The following is a 15,963-nucleotide window of genomic DNA, read 5'->3' as shown; positions in this document are numbered from 1 at the left end:
TGCGCTTGTGTTCACCCGGTTCACACTTGTGTTGCGCTTGTGTTCACCCGGTTAACTCTTGTTTTGCGCTTGTGTTCACCCAATTCACTCTTGTGTTGCGCGTGTGTTCACCCGGTTCACACTTGTGTTGCGCTAGTGTTCACCCGGTTCACTCTTGTGTTGCGCTTATGTTCACCCAGTTCCCTATTGTGTTGCGCTTAGGTTTACCCGGTTCACACTTGTGAACACGATTTTTTAAACTGTTGGTACTTACTCGATGTCAAACCTAGGTACTCCCCCCTCGAGACACCCACAATTCCTCCAGTTCCTCCGGTGTTTTCGTTAGCCCTGTAAACATTGTGTTGCGCTTGCTAGCAGGAGCTGCGAATTGAATCCCATAACAATCTTTATATTACTTTTTAATGATTTCAATGACGTCAAAACTTCTTTTTTCAAAAGCAATAACCACAAACATCAATTACCATTTCAACGAATTCCAAATTGATTGGCTTGTTCCATAAACAAGAGGTTAATGACACTTCTAACGAAAGGAATTCCTTTAACCTACAAAATGCTGTTTAGAAGGCGTCCTATATTTGTTTTCCGTGTCTCTAAACTAATTTGAAATTGATGCTTTCGACGTGTACGTCACAAAGACTGCTCAACAGAGCATGAACTACCCAAGAGAGGGCACAAAACCGATTATAAGTAACTGTAAAAAGCTCGTTAATTATCAGTCATGATTCTAGCGACAGTTGGCGCAGACATCCTTTCTTGACACTTCTCGCTGCTTGGGCCGGACATTTCCAAAATCGTAAATCTTGATTTTTCTTGTACAAAAATTTTAACCTTTAGTTTAGAGGTATTACGCTCATATGAGGATGGCGAGTGGAAGCAAAGTTGACCCTTCTGAAGAACACTCTATTTCTGTCAGTCACCGAGGTAAGCGAGCTAGCCCCATGGCCAAAACAGCCCATATCGGTACTGATATGATCAAGCTAGGCTTTAAGTAGCATTGTACCTATTACAAGCTTCGAAAAAATGCCCTAAATTCTTGACATTGTTCCGCAATCAACCATGATATTTAGATTGCCTATAAATAATAACATGTTGTTTTAAGAGTATTGACTCGCGACATGGCATGTCTTGTCGTGTAAACAATCGGAATTCTATTATCATTGATATAGCTGCATTGTCGCCAAAAAGGGTTTATGCGCAAATATCTATTTGGTTTTATTTTATTTTTGTGTCATTGCTTATGTACTGTACACGGGACTATGCCTAGTTAAAACATAAAGTATTTTCTTGCAATGATGGCGAGTTCCATTACTTTTTACTTCCTTTTTAATCTAAAAGATGTCACATAACGAAATAAATCTGTATCAAAAATTTGTCAATATCCTTCAATAGATTTCCCGCCACGATATACGCAAATTTACAGCTGCGTTGTCACGTGTTGTAGGATCTTGAATCTAATTGGCTGACGACTCCCCTTCCCACGAGACGCCCTCCATTTATCGACATCGCGATTTTGTCAACAAATCTTGAATCATTCATACGATTTTCCCTGGGCCTGCTAGCAAAATAACGTCTTTTGTCAAATAATCGATGAGACTATAGCGAAAGTAGTCTCAGTTTTCGTGTTTTTGCTTAATCGTGACTTAGGTTAATATTCAATCGCCGCAACACGAATCCTCTGACCAAAGTACGTTTGAAACTCATTCTTGCGTGAACCATTGACGACCACGTTTTCTTTGGAGCAGGTCTCGCGGTTTAGAGTTTCGTTTCTTGTCGGGGCAGGAAGCGATTTGATACTGCGAAATCACCAGGCATTGACCTAGCGTTAAAGCACTGTTATGGCTCAGCTCTTAGGAATAACTCCTCTTGACGAAACCACCGGCAACCCGAAGAGTGGAGTTAGCCTCACTCAAATTACTATGGCAGAGAAGCCTGCCGATAACAACAAACACCAAAATGGACACCTAAACTCGAATGATCTTCCTCATACAGGAGAAAATGGTCAGAACGGAATTAATGGACACGCGGAGATCGACAAGAGTGCTGGACAAACTAATAGGACTACCTTATCGATGAAAAATACGCAAGAAAAAACTGCCAAGAACCTTGCTCCGGCTAACGACTTTTGGACCACGGAAGCCGATGGCGCAGTTAAAATCAGAATGGGAGAGAGTGATGCAACGAAAGGGGAACCTATGACCGTAGTTGATCTGCTAGAGAGAACTGTAAAACGGTCTCCGAATAGAATTGCGATGGGAGTAAAGCGAAACGATCAATGGCAGCATTGGACTTATAGCGAGTATTACGAAGAAGTTCGTATCGCTGCCAAAAGCTTCATCGAGGTAAGTTTGCCTCGATTCCTTTAAGAACTCTTGATCAATGATCGTTATTGCTATGTCATTTGCTTTTTACTGTATTGTAGATTAAATACTGTATTTTGGAAATATACTCGAGTGTGTTGTGGTAGCGGGAATGGGGTCGCAATGGTCGACTTCACTGCATTCTTGTGCGTCGATTTCTCTTCTAATAGTGTATCTAAATTTCGCTTAACACCAACTTGTCAGTTTTGATAAAGGCGGAAAAACTTCATTTTGAGATTAGGTCTGTTTACGTTTTGTAGATACTGAATAGTTTGCTGATTAAATGCGGCTTTCTAAATCCAACTTGGTGTTGTTTGAGTAAGATTGCGTCATTGATTTTTTTTCGTCTCGTAAATCACCATCGCATGTAGTCACATTCAAATTAGCAATACGATATTTTTCGCGGTGAGCAAATCATCGATCCACATATCTTGACTACAATGAACAGAGCGATTCACCATTAAATTAAACCTGGATGATCAGTGATCAAGGCAATGTAGTTTTAGATATCACTTTATTGTGTCTTTTTGTTTTGTTTTTCAATTTTCAATTCAATTCTTAGAAGCACATGGTTGGTTATGGCTACGTGTCATTTCTACAGGAATTCGTATCAACATTTAAACGGTTCTTTTAAAGTATTTTCAGACCAACGTATTCAAACTCTAAAAAACCTAAAATAATGACATTCTTTGTATGCTTTACAAAAGTACCGTGGTGGCCTTCACGTAAAATCGGATGTTTAAATTTTTTTCTATTGTTGGCAAGTCGTCCCAAATTCAATCTGACAATAGTTACCAAGATGTCACGTCGTTTTAGCCCCGCAGGGTTTGTTTTCCAATGGCCTATTGCACGGAAGACTATAAATTTGCGATATAGCACTTCAAAACATCAATTAACGTTCATTTCAGCATTTGCTTTGAAATGGCCTTCTTTGTCCTGTGTCCGTCACGTGCATTTTGAAGTAGAAAAGTTGGCAAGGGTTCACCTTTCTACTACCAAAAGCTAAGAATAGACCCTTCCTAGATCAACCTCCTTGGGATTGAATGACTCATGAGTGTTTTGATAAAAATGATTTCCTTTTTTCAATCAAAATGCAAAGTTGTGTATCTATTGCTTCGTGAAATATAGAAATGGCTGACAAAACACAAGGTTTGATTCTTAAACACAGTAAACATGGTTAGGCCAAAATCCCAAGACTCCCAGAAATACTTGAAGTGCCCTGTCTTCTTGTAATGTTGATAAAGGATTTGGTGCTTTAGAAAGTGTGATAACAAAAATTACCCTAACTCTGAATATCAGCAAATTCCATTGGATGGGGGGTGGATATTCGAAAGGGAAATTGAACCCATTTTTGGGTTAATAGGAAATGAGTTTGTAAGGTTCTCCTTTATTTAAAATATCACAAAACTAAATCAACAGGGACATTCCCATGTTCACAGCAATTTATGAAAAGTACTCCAAATAATATTTCCCTAAGTAGTGAATGTTTCACATATATTATTGTATCAGTGTGCTGGCTTAATTCCTGCTGGTTCACACCATAGTAGAATTAACACACTACTTTATTCTGTGACCTTGTGAATAGTTTGGCAGGATTAAAATCCCTTCTTTGGTGCTATTTTGCTAATTGATATTGCGTCTATCATAGCTTGGACTGGAGCAATACCACGGAGTCGGCATCATAGGGTTCAACTCACCGGAATGGTTCATTTCCGAAATTGGGGCGATATTCGCAGGGTGAGTGGTCTTGCCTCTGTCATGATCATCAGGCACCTACACAGGGGAGTGCGTGTGTACCCAAAAGTGGGTCATTTCTTATTTAGAAATCTTTAAATACCATGCTTTTTCCATATTATACCTATAATTGTGCACCCCCCTCCCCCCACCCCCTTAGCCAATCCTGGGAACGCGTCTGATCATTGTTATCACCTCTTGCTCTGCATGTTACTTCTTCCATTCATCTATTTGTTATAAGCCTGCTTATAAGACTGTATCTGTTGTTCATTTAGTGCCATTGTTAAACAATTTTTCAATCAGACAAAAATATAATAAATCCCTAGTAACCATATTTATAAAAGGAATAGTAACATTATGAGTTATTTTAATATGAAATATCCCACTCCTCTGGATTTATTTGCCTGTTCATTTATTGCTGTCTGGTTGTTCATAATGTGTGTTGATTTTGTCTGTCTAATTTCTGTCAGAATTATAATTCCGATAGATTATTGTCGAAAAGGGTTGTTCATCATGTGATTCATTTTGTCTGCCTTGTTTCCATCTAACTTATTTTTTGACAGTTTATTGTCGAAAAGACCTACCTGTACTGACTTTTCTTGTTTATAAGATGGTCATTCTACATGTTTTCTACCTAGGGGTTTTGCTGTAGGAATCTACACAACAAATTCCCCTGAGGCCTGCCACTTTGTAGCTGACAACTGCAATGCTAACGTTATTGTTGTGGAGAATAAAGCACAACTTAGCAAAATCCTGAAGGTGTGTAATTTGTTTGTGCTACAAACATCATAGGTAAACCCAGTCTATTATTTTATTGCTTTTATGTGAATCACAGTATTCTGAAACTCTCATCAATGATTCCCAGTTATTAAACTGCTTTCTGGCTCCATTCATTAGAACTAACAGAATAACATTTGGTGCTTTTTTGATTGGACGACACGTTGCCCAAAGTAGATTGATTGGAAACCATTTTTGTTCCATGACTAGAGTTCACTACTATTGTAATGATAGTGACCCATTTGAATACCCTTCGCCATACCAATACATCCCCTATATGATCTGTTTTAAGCTCTTTAGAGTAACACCAACTAACAAAAGGAAACACCCTATTCTGCTATAGGTATGGGACCGGCTACCCCACCTAAAGGCTGTGGTGCAGTACACTGGAGAGGTGGAAGGAAAGCATGAGAATGTCTACAATGTAAGTAGTATGGTAGTGTGCTAGCTTTGTTTCCTCATTTTTCCTCATCGATTAGTTCTGGGTTCAATTGCAGTGCTTTGCAGAGTTTTCCTAAAGTGTTGCATTACATGTATAACCATAACTCTGTTCTAAAGGGCATCTCATGTATGTTTGTAGTGGAATCAGTTCCTTGAGCTTGGGAAAACAGTTGCTGATAGGGTTTTGCAGGAGAGGATGAGTCAACTTGTGGCGAACCGCTGCTGCACCCTTATATACACTGTAAGTTTGACATTGCTACATGCATTTGTGATGAGGAAGGTGACGATAATTGTGATGGGGCTGATGACACACATTGGGATGCTGTTAATGCTGTTGATAATAGCGGTAGTGATGTTAAAGTTAATTATGATAGCATTGTTGGTAGTGGCTGTTGATAGTGTCAGTTGTGATAGTAAGTAGAGCTAGTGATGATGTAGAATTGTTGTTCATTTTGTTAGTATTACTGATACTAGCAGGATGTTGAAAGTGGGATCGATGACAATCATGATTGTGATTGATAATGATCTGTAGTTCACTGATAAATATCTTTGTCATTTGATGTGAATTTTACTGATTATAACAGCTAGATTATTACCAGTGTTTTTATTATTAATTATTATTTTGATATTTTTCAGAGTGGAACAACTGGTGCTCCGAAAGGTGTCATGATTTCTCATGACAATGTAAGTCATACTTACATTAATGTCCTATTTTTTCCTGTACTAAACAGCTCACAAACTATGTGATCTTCATACTCCCATTAAATTTCTGCCTTGACATATATTATCAATTATTTAGATTACCTGGACTGCCCAAGCGGCTCTCAATCATGTTCAGGCCGGCAAAAGGGAGGAGCATATTGTGAGCTATTTGCCGCTCAGCCATGTCGCAGCACAGGTAAAATTACTCCAAAATATTCACCTCATTCGTTAGTTTTTTTCCTGCGTTCAATTTCTTAAAGGATTTCTCTCAGCCTCTCCTTTATTATTGTTTACCTTTGAAATATTTACAAATGAAATTACAGAGTTTTAATCCAAAACAATAGCCCTATCAATGGCTTACCAAATTACTTAGTCAAAATGGTCAAAGTAATTGTGGACACTTCAATGCAAATGTATTTTTTCTACTAGCTTTATAGCTGCTAGGATAGCAAAATGGCGGCTGACAGAACCACTTCATACATTGATTAAAAATGATTATTCAGGTAGTTAATATGCAGGGTTTTATAAGTACTCACTGTTATGCATGGTCTCTACAGATGACTGATATATACATGAGCATGTACTGCTGTGGAACTGTATGGTTTGCGCAGCCTGATGCCCTCAAGGTATGATAAGTTAATATACAGCTATGGTGCTGTGTGTGCTCTCGTTGGTTGATTAGCGTGCCTTACATCTCTGTGCCGCCCACTCAGAAACAATGCAACACTTTGTATTTTTCAAAAAACGCTATGTTATAAATACACTTGTCATATGGTAACTTATGAAGTCTCAAGTTTTGCTATAATATTAGGACCCAAAAGTATGTTCTTGTGCAAGAAATTGATGGAAAAGTTATCAGGTTTATATGTTCCCAAGTGACCTGCACACTCTGTCGGTAAAAGTTTAGCTATTAATCACATGGTATGATGGTCGATGCCATAGTAAAAGCAAATTTGACAAAAGAAAGAGTTATCCTCATTTTCAGTCACACATGCGCCTTGGGTTTTTAGTTTTCAAGTGGCAACTGCTTATTGGTTAGGGTGGCTGTTAGACCACTAACCAATGAGAGAGTGCTGACAAGGCACCACGTGCCAAGTAATCAGACGAGAGATTCTACACATATGCACTAAACCAAAGCAAAGCAAAGCTAAGAAACAATCATGTCTTCAGGTTTATGGGTGGCGGTAGCTAAGAAAGCAATTCACTTTGATGTTGTTTTGGTTGTGATTGATCTAAAGTTGTGACAGATGCAGAATTGGAAAGGCATGATTGACCTCACCAAAAGACAGTTGTGACTCTTAAATAAAAGCCACGTGCTGTACTTGTGACCAAAACAAGCGTGAGGGTGGTTAAGGAGAGAAAAATTTTAATTCACACAATCTGCTTAATATAAAAAATTTAAGATAAGAAAGCAAAAATTGTATTATAGTTTCTGGCCTTGTGTTAGAACTCTTGCTTTTTTGTCTTTAGGGTTCCTTGGTAAACACTCTTCGAGAATGTAGGCCGACACTATTTCTTGGTGTACCACGGTAGGTAAATGCACCTCTGATTTTCTGGCTTCTGTCATCCCAACAAACATCACCACATTTGGAGCTTTTTACTGGTCAGCACCTCGCTGAAAGGTGTAATTTGAAACTTTTGCTGGCCTATGAAAACACTTCAAGGATTTTGGAATTTAGGTGACTCAGGTGTTTGTAATTATCAGCAAGATTTTGTTATATAATTGAAAGCCTGAGTAAAAATTCAATTGTTAATAAAGCTACTCATTGATGAGTAAATTGACTTTACGGCCAGCCCTACTAAGTATAAAGGGGGCCTGGGTGGCGCAGTTGGCATAGCTTCACCCTGTAGTGCCTGTGCCTCACCACTGGGTTCCGGGTTCGATTCCCGGTTCCTATGCGACTTCAGTTAGTTGATTTTGCCGAGGGTTTTTCACAAAACCAGCAATTTCGATAGTTGTATGTTGGTGCCTTCCCATACCTTCAATTCGACCATGTCTGAATCTGCGCTCTCTTAATTCAGCATCTGTCTGCGATGACAGAGATTTGCTACTCCAATGTATTTTTAAATATTATTTATATATGCTGCTACTTAATGATTTCTACTGATTTCCAGGGTGTGGGAAAAAATCATGGAGAAGATGCTAGAGGTGGGGGCAACAGTTACAGGACCCAAGCGCAGGATTGCCGACTGGGCAAAGGGCAAGGCACTTCAAGGAAACATGAATATTGAGCAGGGGTAAGTTAGGCTTTGTTACAGCTCTTACCCAAAGTTAACCTAACATTTCTGATGGAATTTAAATTACTCACTGTAATTAATTGTTGCAGATGCAAAATGCGTGCCTCTTGCTGGCCTATTTTTTCCAAATGCAAAAAGCTCTTGACACCATTTAATAAGAAGGAAACTAGAGTTATAGTTAGGCTGTAGAACCTCTTGTTTAAGTGAGAGTGGTTATGTTTTTTTTTTTTTTTTTTTTTTTGCCTGTAGGAGATCGACACCTTTTGGGTGGACCATTGCCACAGGAATCCTGAAAAAGGTTAGTGGTGTTGGGTAAATAAGGGATACTGCATTCTTATTACTGCATGATTTTGATTATGATTGTTTATTTATTATTATTTTTTCTTTTCTCAGATCAAAGTTTCTCTTGGGCTTGATCGTTGTTGGGGACAGTTTGTAGCCGCAGCCCCAGTTACCATGGAAACACTTTGCTACTTCCAGAGTATCAATATCCCCCTGTATGAGTTGTATGGGATGAGTGAGTGCTCTGGACCTCTGACCATCTCTATTCCTGGACATGTCTTGTCTGGCAGCTGTGGCATTAAGATGGAAGGAACTGAAATGAAAATTGATAAACCAGATGAAGATGGCAATGGGGAGGTATGGAAAGTGTGGGAATGGGGAGGTACAGGGGGTGTAGGAATGAGGAGGTACAGGGAGTGTGGGAATGGAGATGTACAGGGGGTGTGGGAATGGAGAGGTACAGGGAGTGTGGTAATGGGGAGGTACAGGGAGTGTGGGAATGGGGAGGTACAGGGGGTGTGGGAATGGGGAGGTACAGGGAGTGTGGGAATGGAGATGTACAGGGGGTGTGGGAATGGAGAGGTACAGGGAGTGTGGTAATGGGGAGGTACAGGGAGTGTGGGAATGGGGAGGTACAGGGAGTGTGGGAATGGGGAGGTACAGGGGGTGTGGGAATGGGGAGGTACAGGAAGTGTGGGAATGGGGAGGTACAGGGAGTGTGGGAATGGGGAGGTACAGGGAGTGTGGAAATGGGGAGGTACAGGGAGTGTGGGAATGGGGAGGTACAGGGAGTGTGGGAATGGGGAGGTACAGGGAGTGTGGAAATGGGGAGGTACAGGGAGTGTGGAAATGGGGAGGTACAGGGAGTGTGGGAATGGGGAGGTACAGGGAGTGTGGGAATGGGGAGGTACAGGGAGTGTGGAAATGGGGAGGTACAGGGAGTGTGGGAATGGGGAGGTACAGGGAGTGTGGGAATGGGGAGGTACAGGGGGTGTGGGAATGGGGAGGTACAGGGAGTGTGGGAATGGGGAGGTACAGGGGGTGTGGGAATGGGGAGGTACAGGGGGTGTGGGAATTGGAGGTACAGGGGGTGTGGGAATGGGGAGGTACAGGGAGTGTGGGAATGTGGAGGTACAGGGAGTGTGGGAATGGGGAGGTACAGGGAGTGTGGGAATGGGGAGGTACAGGGAGTGTGGGAATGGGGAGGTACAGGGAGTGTGGGAATGGGGAGGTACAGGGAGTGTGGGAATGGGGAGGTACAGGGGGTGTAGGAATGGGGAGGTACAGGGAGTGTGGGAATGGGGAGGTACAGGGAGTGTGGGAATGGGGAGGTACAGGGAGTGTGGGAATGGGGAGGTACAGGGGGTGTGGGAATGGAGAGGTACAGGGGGTGTGGGAATGGAGAGGTACAGGGAGTGTGGGAATGGGGAGGTACAGGGAGTGTGGGAATGGGGAGGTACAGGGGGTGTAGGAATGAGGAGGTACAGGGAGTGTGGGAATGGAGAGGTACAGGGAGTGTAAGAATGGAGAGGTACAGGGAGTGTGGGAATGGGGAGGTACAGGGAGTGTGGGAATGGGGAGGTACAGGGAGTGTGGGAATGGGGATGTACAGGGCGTGTGGGAATGGGGAGGTACAGGGCGTGTGGGAATGGAGAGGTACAGGGAGTGTGGGAATGGGGAGGTACAGGGGGTGTGGGAATGGGGAGGTACAGGGAGTGTGGGAATGGGGAGGTACAGGGAGTGTGGGAATGGGGAGGTACAGGGCGCGTGGGAATGGGGAGGTACAGGGCGTGTGGGAATGGGGAGGTACAGGGCGTGTGGGAATGGGGAGGTACAGGGGGTGTGGGAATGGGGAGGTACAGGGAGTGTGGAAATGGGGAGGTACAGGGAGTGTGGGAATGGGGAGGTACAGGGAGTGTGGAAATGGGGAGGTACAGGGAGTGTGGGAATGGGGAGGTACAGGGCGTGTGGGAATGGGGAGGTACTGGGGGTGTGGGAATGGGGAGGTACAGGGGGTGTGGGAATGGGGAGGTACAGGGAGTGTGGGAATGGGGAGGAACAGGGGGTGTGGGAATGGGGAGGTACAGGGGGTGTGGGAATGGGGAGGTACAGGGGGTGTGGGAATAGGGAGGTACAGGGGGTGTGGTAGCGGGCATAGGGAGAGGAAAGTAGTCTGTTATTCATTTTTGTAATAAAATAAAATATAAATAAAAATATATATATATATTTTTTTTTTTTACAAAGGGCATGGTAATAGAGGTCCAGGTAGTGTAGTTAAGGGTGTTTGAAAGCATTATACCAAAGGATAAAACATTGTGATTGGAGGGCACAGGGAGTGTGGCGATGGGGAGGTACATGAAGTGTGGCGATGCCCTCAATTCTAGCTGAATCCAGTTGAATCAAAATTACAGGTGTAGAACTAGGAGTATAGGACTGGGTATTAGGAACAGTACCATTATACAAAAGGATAAAACATTGTGATTGGAGGGCACAGGGAGTGTGGTAAAGTAGTGTGGCGATGCCCTCAATTCTAGCTGAATCCAGTTGAATCAAAATTACAGGTGTATAACTAGGAGTATAAGACTGGGTATTAGGAACAGTACTAAGACTATGCTTGTGCCAGCAGCTCCAAATCCACGACTTACTGATCCATTTCCTTCTCATTGTTTATTAGTTATGCATGAGGGGTCGCAATGTGTTCATGGGATTCCTGAATAACGAAGAAAAGACCAAGGAAGCCCTTGACGTCGATGGATGGCTTCACTCTGGGGACGTCTGTAAGATCGATGATGTAAGTATAAGAATAGCAGAAGGGCGTTGATAATGTATTAATATGGATATTGGGAGGAGGGAGCAAACTGTATGGAATGTTGGACTGTTATTTAAAGAGCACTTGTCTGCCAGGCCTTTGTTATTGTTTTCATCCTGTATTATAAAATATTAGAAACAAATAGTTTAATCATATGTTATTTACTTATATGCTAGGTTTATATGTTGTTTACCAATTTTAAATATCGCAATAGCTTATTTGAAAAAATCAGCCGATGAAAATGGATGCTTTCTCACACTTGGTATTTTGCTTGGGTGACTAGACTTGAAGTGCAATTGCAATATATGTCTCACGCAAATCTCTATTTTCAGAAGGGAAAACTGTTCATCACAGGGAGAATAAAAGGTAACTTTCAACAAGATCTCAGTATATTTTTATTTTCTATTGCAATGGTTGCAATGATGAAGCAGTGGGTACCTGGAGGTGATAAGGAGCTAACCAGTAGGGCGTGGCTACAACCCCACCCCACAACCACCCCTACCCCCACCTCGCATCCCTAATGTACCTTATATATATTCTTCTTTCAATTGTTTTTTGGACTCAGAACGCAACAATGCAAATTATTTACCAAGCATATATCGGCCGGATAACAAGTGCAAACTTTAAAGCGACTAAAGACAATAAAACCAATTCGTGATCAAATGCAAAACCCATTGCTCTCAGCATAAAGTTGTAGTTCATTGATAGGGCATCATAAGTATGTAAAAAGATTAATACTGTCCGAACAGTAGAAAGTATAACTAGAAAGACTGCAGAAAGAGTGGTGTTTGAGAAAATAAATTACAATTAATAGAAAGACTGCAGACAGGCTGTAAAAAAAAACTAGATGGTTCGCGCAGGCTTGGTGTGGACAAGCTATAAATCAACACAAGGTTGAAATTTTATGATGAACGCCTGTGCAGAACAAAGAAGTTTCGCTGACGCTTGTCCGTACCTTTGGCTTTGGCGCTGTAACCAACTTTTTCGTGGTTGCAGAACTAATCATAACTGCCGGGGGAGAGAACATCGCGCCCGTGCCCATCGAAGACAACATCAAGAAAGAGGTCCCGCTCATTAGCAACGCCATCCTGATCGGCGACAAAAGGAAATTCCTGTCATGTCTGTTGACGCTCAAGGTAAACACGATGAGCTATAGTCCAGACCTCTCTTTGCGCTCGACATCCCGGCTCTTTCACGCGATAAGTCGTTGTCGTTGCTGAGGAATTCGAGCGTGAAAGCTGGGGTTTGGCTTGTTGTTTACAGCCTCCTTGCAAAGCTGGTTTTATACATCATTATTTTATGTAGATTTTTATTTAAAAACATCAACCCAGATATAACGTCATGATTCGAATATGCGCCCGGGACGCTTATTTAATTTTTTCGGGTTTTGGGTTATATGGAATTAAGCGCGTTTGGCAAAAACGACAATTTTTGGCTGAATTTTCTTGGTATGATATAATCACAGGTGTTAAAATGAAATGACAGTAAAGATGTTGTTTGACTTAATACGGCACGTTCATGGCGGCGGTCTTATTGGTGGTGCTTTTGTTTAGTAGGGGAATAGGAGGACGCCCTTATTAAAAAATTGGAGGTCGAGGGGGGGGGGGAGCGCTTATTCATAGCATAACGAATCATAACGGTAGTTGAAATTGTCACAGATGATGGAATTTGATGTAAAATACTTATAGCCTTGCCTTTTCACATGATTTGTTTGTTTGTGTGCATTGCAGGTTGAGGTCGAGGCTGACACAGGTGCCCCAACAGACCGACTGACCAAAGCAGCCATTGCTTTCTGCAAATCAGTCGGCAGCGAAGCCACCACAGTCTCCGAGATCCTCAAAACTAAAGATGAGAATGTGATGAAGGCGATACAGGCGGGCGTCGACAGAGCTAACGAGGAAGCAATATCCAGAGCACAAAAGGTACCCTTATGTCCTTAACCACCCCCAAATTATTCCCCCCCCCCCCCCCCACTCTTCAAGCCAATATTGTCCCACTCACTTGACCCTATAAAGCTATTTTGAGTGACACGCCCACTCAAGTTACATGACGGAAAAACATGACGTGACGCTTCCAATTAGCCCATTTCACATCGAATAAGGCGGGGAATTTTTTGAGTACTTAGTAACTTATAGCAAACAAAATATCAAGTGCGACTTTTTTTTTAAATTGATGCGACTTTTTGTAAAGTGTCATTGAAATTTGGGCTTTTCGTCCCTGAACTGATACACAGGGCAATGATGATCAAATCGTGAAGGATTTTTAAAATCGTGAACGATTTCGAAATCGTAAAGCATTTTTGGAATCGTTCACGATGGCCCATGACGGTGAACTGATCCAAAATTATCTTAAAAAGCCAAAATCTGGTTTATGTGCATTTCGGCCTCACGTTATTTGTGTTTTGAAAATATGTCCGTGATACAAGGAAGCTATAGCCATTGTAAGAAATTGTGTCTTCTCTCTCTATCTGGAATTGCGCGTTTTCCAGGTTTTTCCGACATGCCCACTCAAGTAGCTTTATAGGGTCAGGGTTTTTTAAACTGTTTTTTACCGAGGAGCATTACAGTGCTATCGTAAAAACCGTAAGGACTAAAAGTATGTAATATTTATAGTTTCGGTTGAACTACAAGCGAGACTTCAGGCGCTGAGATGTTGAGACACGCTCTTAGTTGACTGACTGTTTGAAAACCTAGAATTTGACTGGTCAAAACAAACATTCCTTACGTCCCATACATATTTCCACTGGTTTTACTGGTCGCGCTGTGTTGAGATCTCCGTCTGCCATCTATAGGTTAATAATTATACTTGAAATGGAGAATGGTTTTAAGATATGCTAAAGTATTATCGTAGCCTTCACTATGGGTCGAGTCCTGGATTTTTTCTCCAGTGCTTACAGGGCAATGTAAAAACTTTCTTTGCAGGTCCAAAAGTGGTGTATCCTTGAGAATGATTTCACGATTCACGGCGGAGAGCTGGGTGAGTAGACTAATCTGTCCTGTCATACGCTAAAAACCAGAATTAAAGAGCTCTTGTCAGCCACGACTTTGTTATTGTTTCCACCGATATTGGTTTACAAATTCCTCATAAGAATTTCTAGCAAATATTATACTTTGAGCGATTTTTGGACTGTTTCTGACAAAGTGGGTCACTCTTCGTGCAACTTCACATTTGTATTAAATTTCGAAACCATGAATTATTATCTCAAATTTTCCCCAAAAACTATAATCTTATGAATTCAATAGAAAATACCACAACAGCTCTCACAATTCAGCCGTTGAAAATGAAAACTGGGATCTGATTGCTTCACCGGGTTGATGAGTAGCATCTAAGAAAAGTTTTTTTATTAATCTCTTATTTCCTCTGCAGGTCCAACAATGAAGCTAAGAAGACCCATTGTGAGTAAAATGTACAAAGACACAATCGACGCGTTGTACAAATAGATATACAGCCGCAACGAACGCGAGGGCAAGGCAGCAAGGAAGGCAAATCAATTAGGAAAACACCTAGTAGCTGCCATAACACTTCTACGCGGACCTGGACCCTGTGCGGGATGTAGGATATCCTAACACGAATGCCCTAAAATCTGCACAAAAATGTCAATGTTGTGTAGTAATTTAAAATTCAGCAAAACTTCACAACACCCTACAACATAAAATTCGTTTATTGTATTAATGCCTCATCCTTTTTAGGAATTAAGGTGTGGAATTCTTTTGTAGATCAATTGTGGCAGGGCATGTTTATCGAGCCGTTTATGGGTAGTAAGTTTGTATAAGTTTGGTATTATATTATTTTTTTAGTAACTCACTAACCTCGAAGAAGGTCTGGATTAAAATGCCCAAATCGCGGCAGAAATTATCTCATCTTTGTTAAAATTATTTAAGAAAGTTTTTTTTTTATACCAGAGTTAATTTTTTCAAGTTTGTGCAATTTGGTTTGCTGGCGTCTTTAAAAAAAATAGTATGGAAATACGATTAAAAAAGAAATACCTGAAACCAGTGAAGTCCAAGGCGTTCTTACCCGGATTTCCTAGCGGGCTTCTGGTGGTTGGTTAGACTTGTAACGTCATGGGAAACAGCTCCCCCCAGACCCCAGGCTGCCTCACGGTATAACTCCAAGGACAGGGAACCCGGTTAGAACTTCTGGGACTAAGCTGGTGTGAACCAAATCCTCAAATTGATTACATAAATTATACGTAGGTGTATTTAATGCAAGCGAACGGCTTTTGGTGGCTTTTTGTACGTGTTATAAAGCGCATCCGATATTTAGTAATTTAGTGATAGCTGATTACTAGTAGTGATATTACAGATTTTTTTTTTAATTAAAAACGAGAAAAATTCTTTAAAATAGAATGGGATTCTTTTTTCGAATAGACGTCAGGCACAGGCTTACACAAACTCGGCTTCCCTAGGTTTGCACCGACATGGTTTCCCTATGTTGACACTCACTTGGCTTCCCTATAGATTTGCAAGTAAAGTTCCGAGTTCTTTCATTGTATTATGTAGATCCTCCGAGCACAAATCATCATTTGTAAATATAGCCCGTGTTAGCCCATGTATTTGTTTCCACCATGCGTGAATCATTCAATAAATTTGATTAATTATATAATGTTTTGCTATGTCTATA

The 15,963-nt window shown here is 41.4% G+C and overlaps 1 protein-coding gene across 2 annotated transcripts; it reads left to right on the top strand.

Moving 5' to 3' along the window:
- The first annotated feature begins 782 nt into the window (after window positions 1-782).
- LOC5503034 (long-chain-fatty-acid--CoA ligase ACSBG2) lies at window positions 783-15,942 on the top strand. Of its 2 annotated transcripts, XM_048728157.1 has the most exons (19): window positions 783-921; window positions 1,990-2,339; window positions 4,006-4,094; window positions 4,730-4,850; window positions 5,212-5,292; window positions 5,449-5,550; window positions 5,946-5,993; window positions 6,109-6,207; window positions 6,569-6,637; window positions 7,482-7,540; window positions 8,127-8,249; window positions 8,499-8,547; window positions 8,643-8,888; window positions 11,206-11,322; window positions 11,673-11,706; window positions 12,337-12,476; window positions 13,071-13,262; window positions 14,262-14,316; window positions 14,707-15,942. In XM_048728157.1, exons 1-19 carry the CDS (start codon window positions 855-857, stop codon window positions 14,778-14,780), a joined length of 2,115 nt encoding a protein of 704 aa, XP_048584114.1. In that variant the 5' UTR covers window positions 783-854; the 3' UTR covers window positions 14,781-15,942. The 2 variants fall into 2 exon arrangements, with proteins under 2 accessions (XP_048584114.1, XP_048584113.1); XM_048728156.1 differs by lacking the exon at window positions 783-921 and having other exon boundaries at window positions 1,508-2,339.
- The last annotated feature ends 21 nt before the right edge of the window (window positions 15,943-15,963 follow it).

The sequence above is a fragment of the Nematostella vectensis genome, chromosome 5 (assembly GCF_932526225.1).
Source record: "Nematostella vectensis chromosome 5, jaNemVect1.1, whole genome shotgun sequence".
Classification (NCBI taxonomy): Eukaryota; Metazoa; Cnidaria; class Anthozoa; order Actiniaria; family Edwardsiidae; genus Nematostella; species Nematostella vectensis.
The sequence above is the reverse complement of the archived record's forward strand: the minus strand, read 5'-3'. Positions and strand labels throughout refer to the sequence as shown.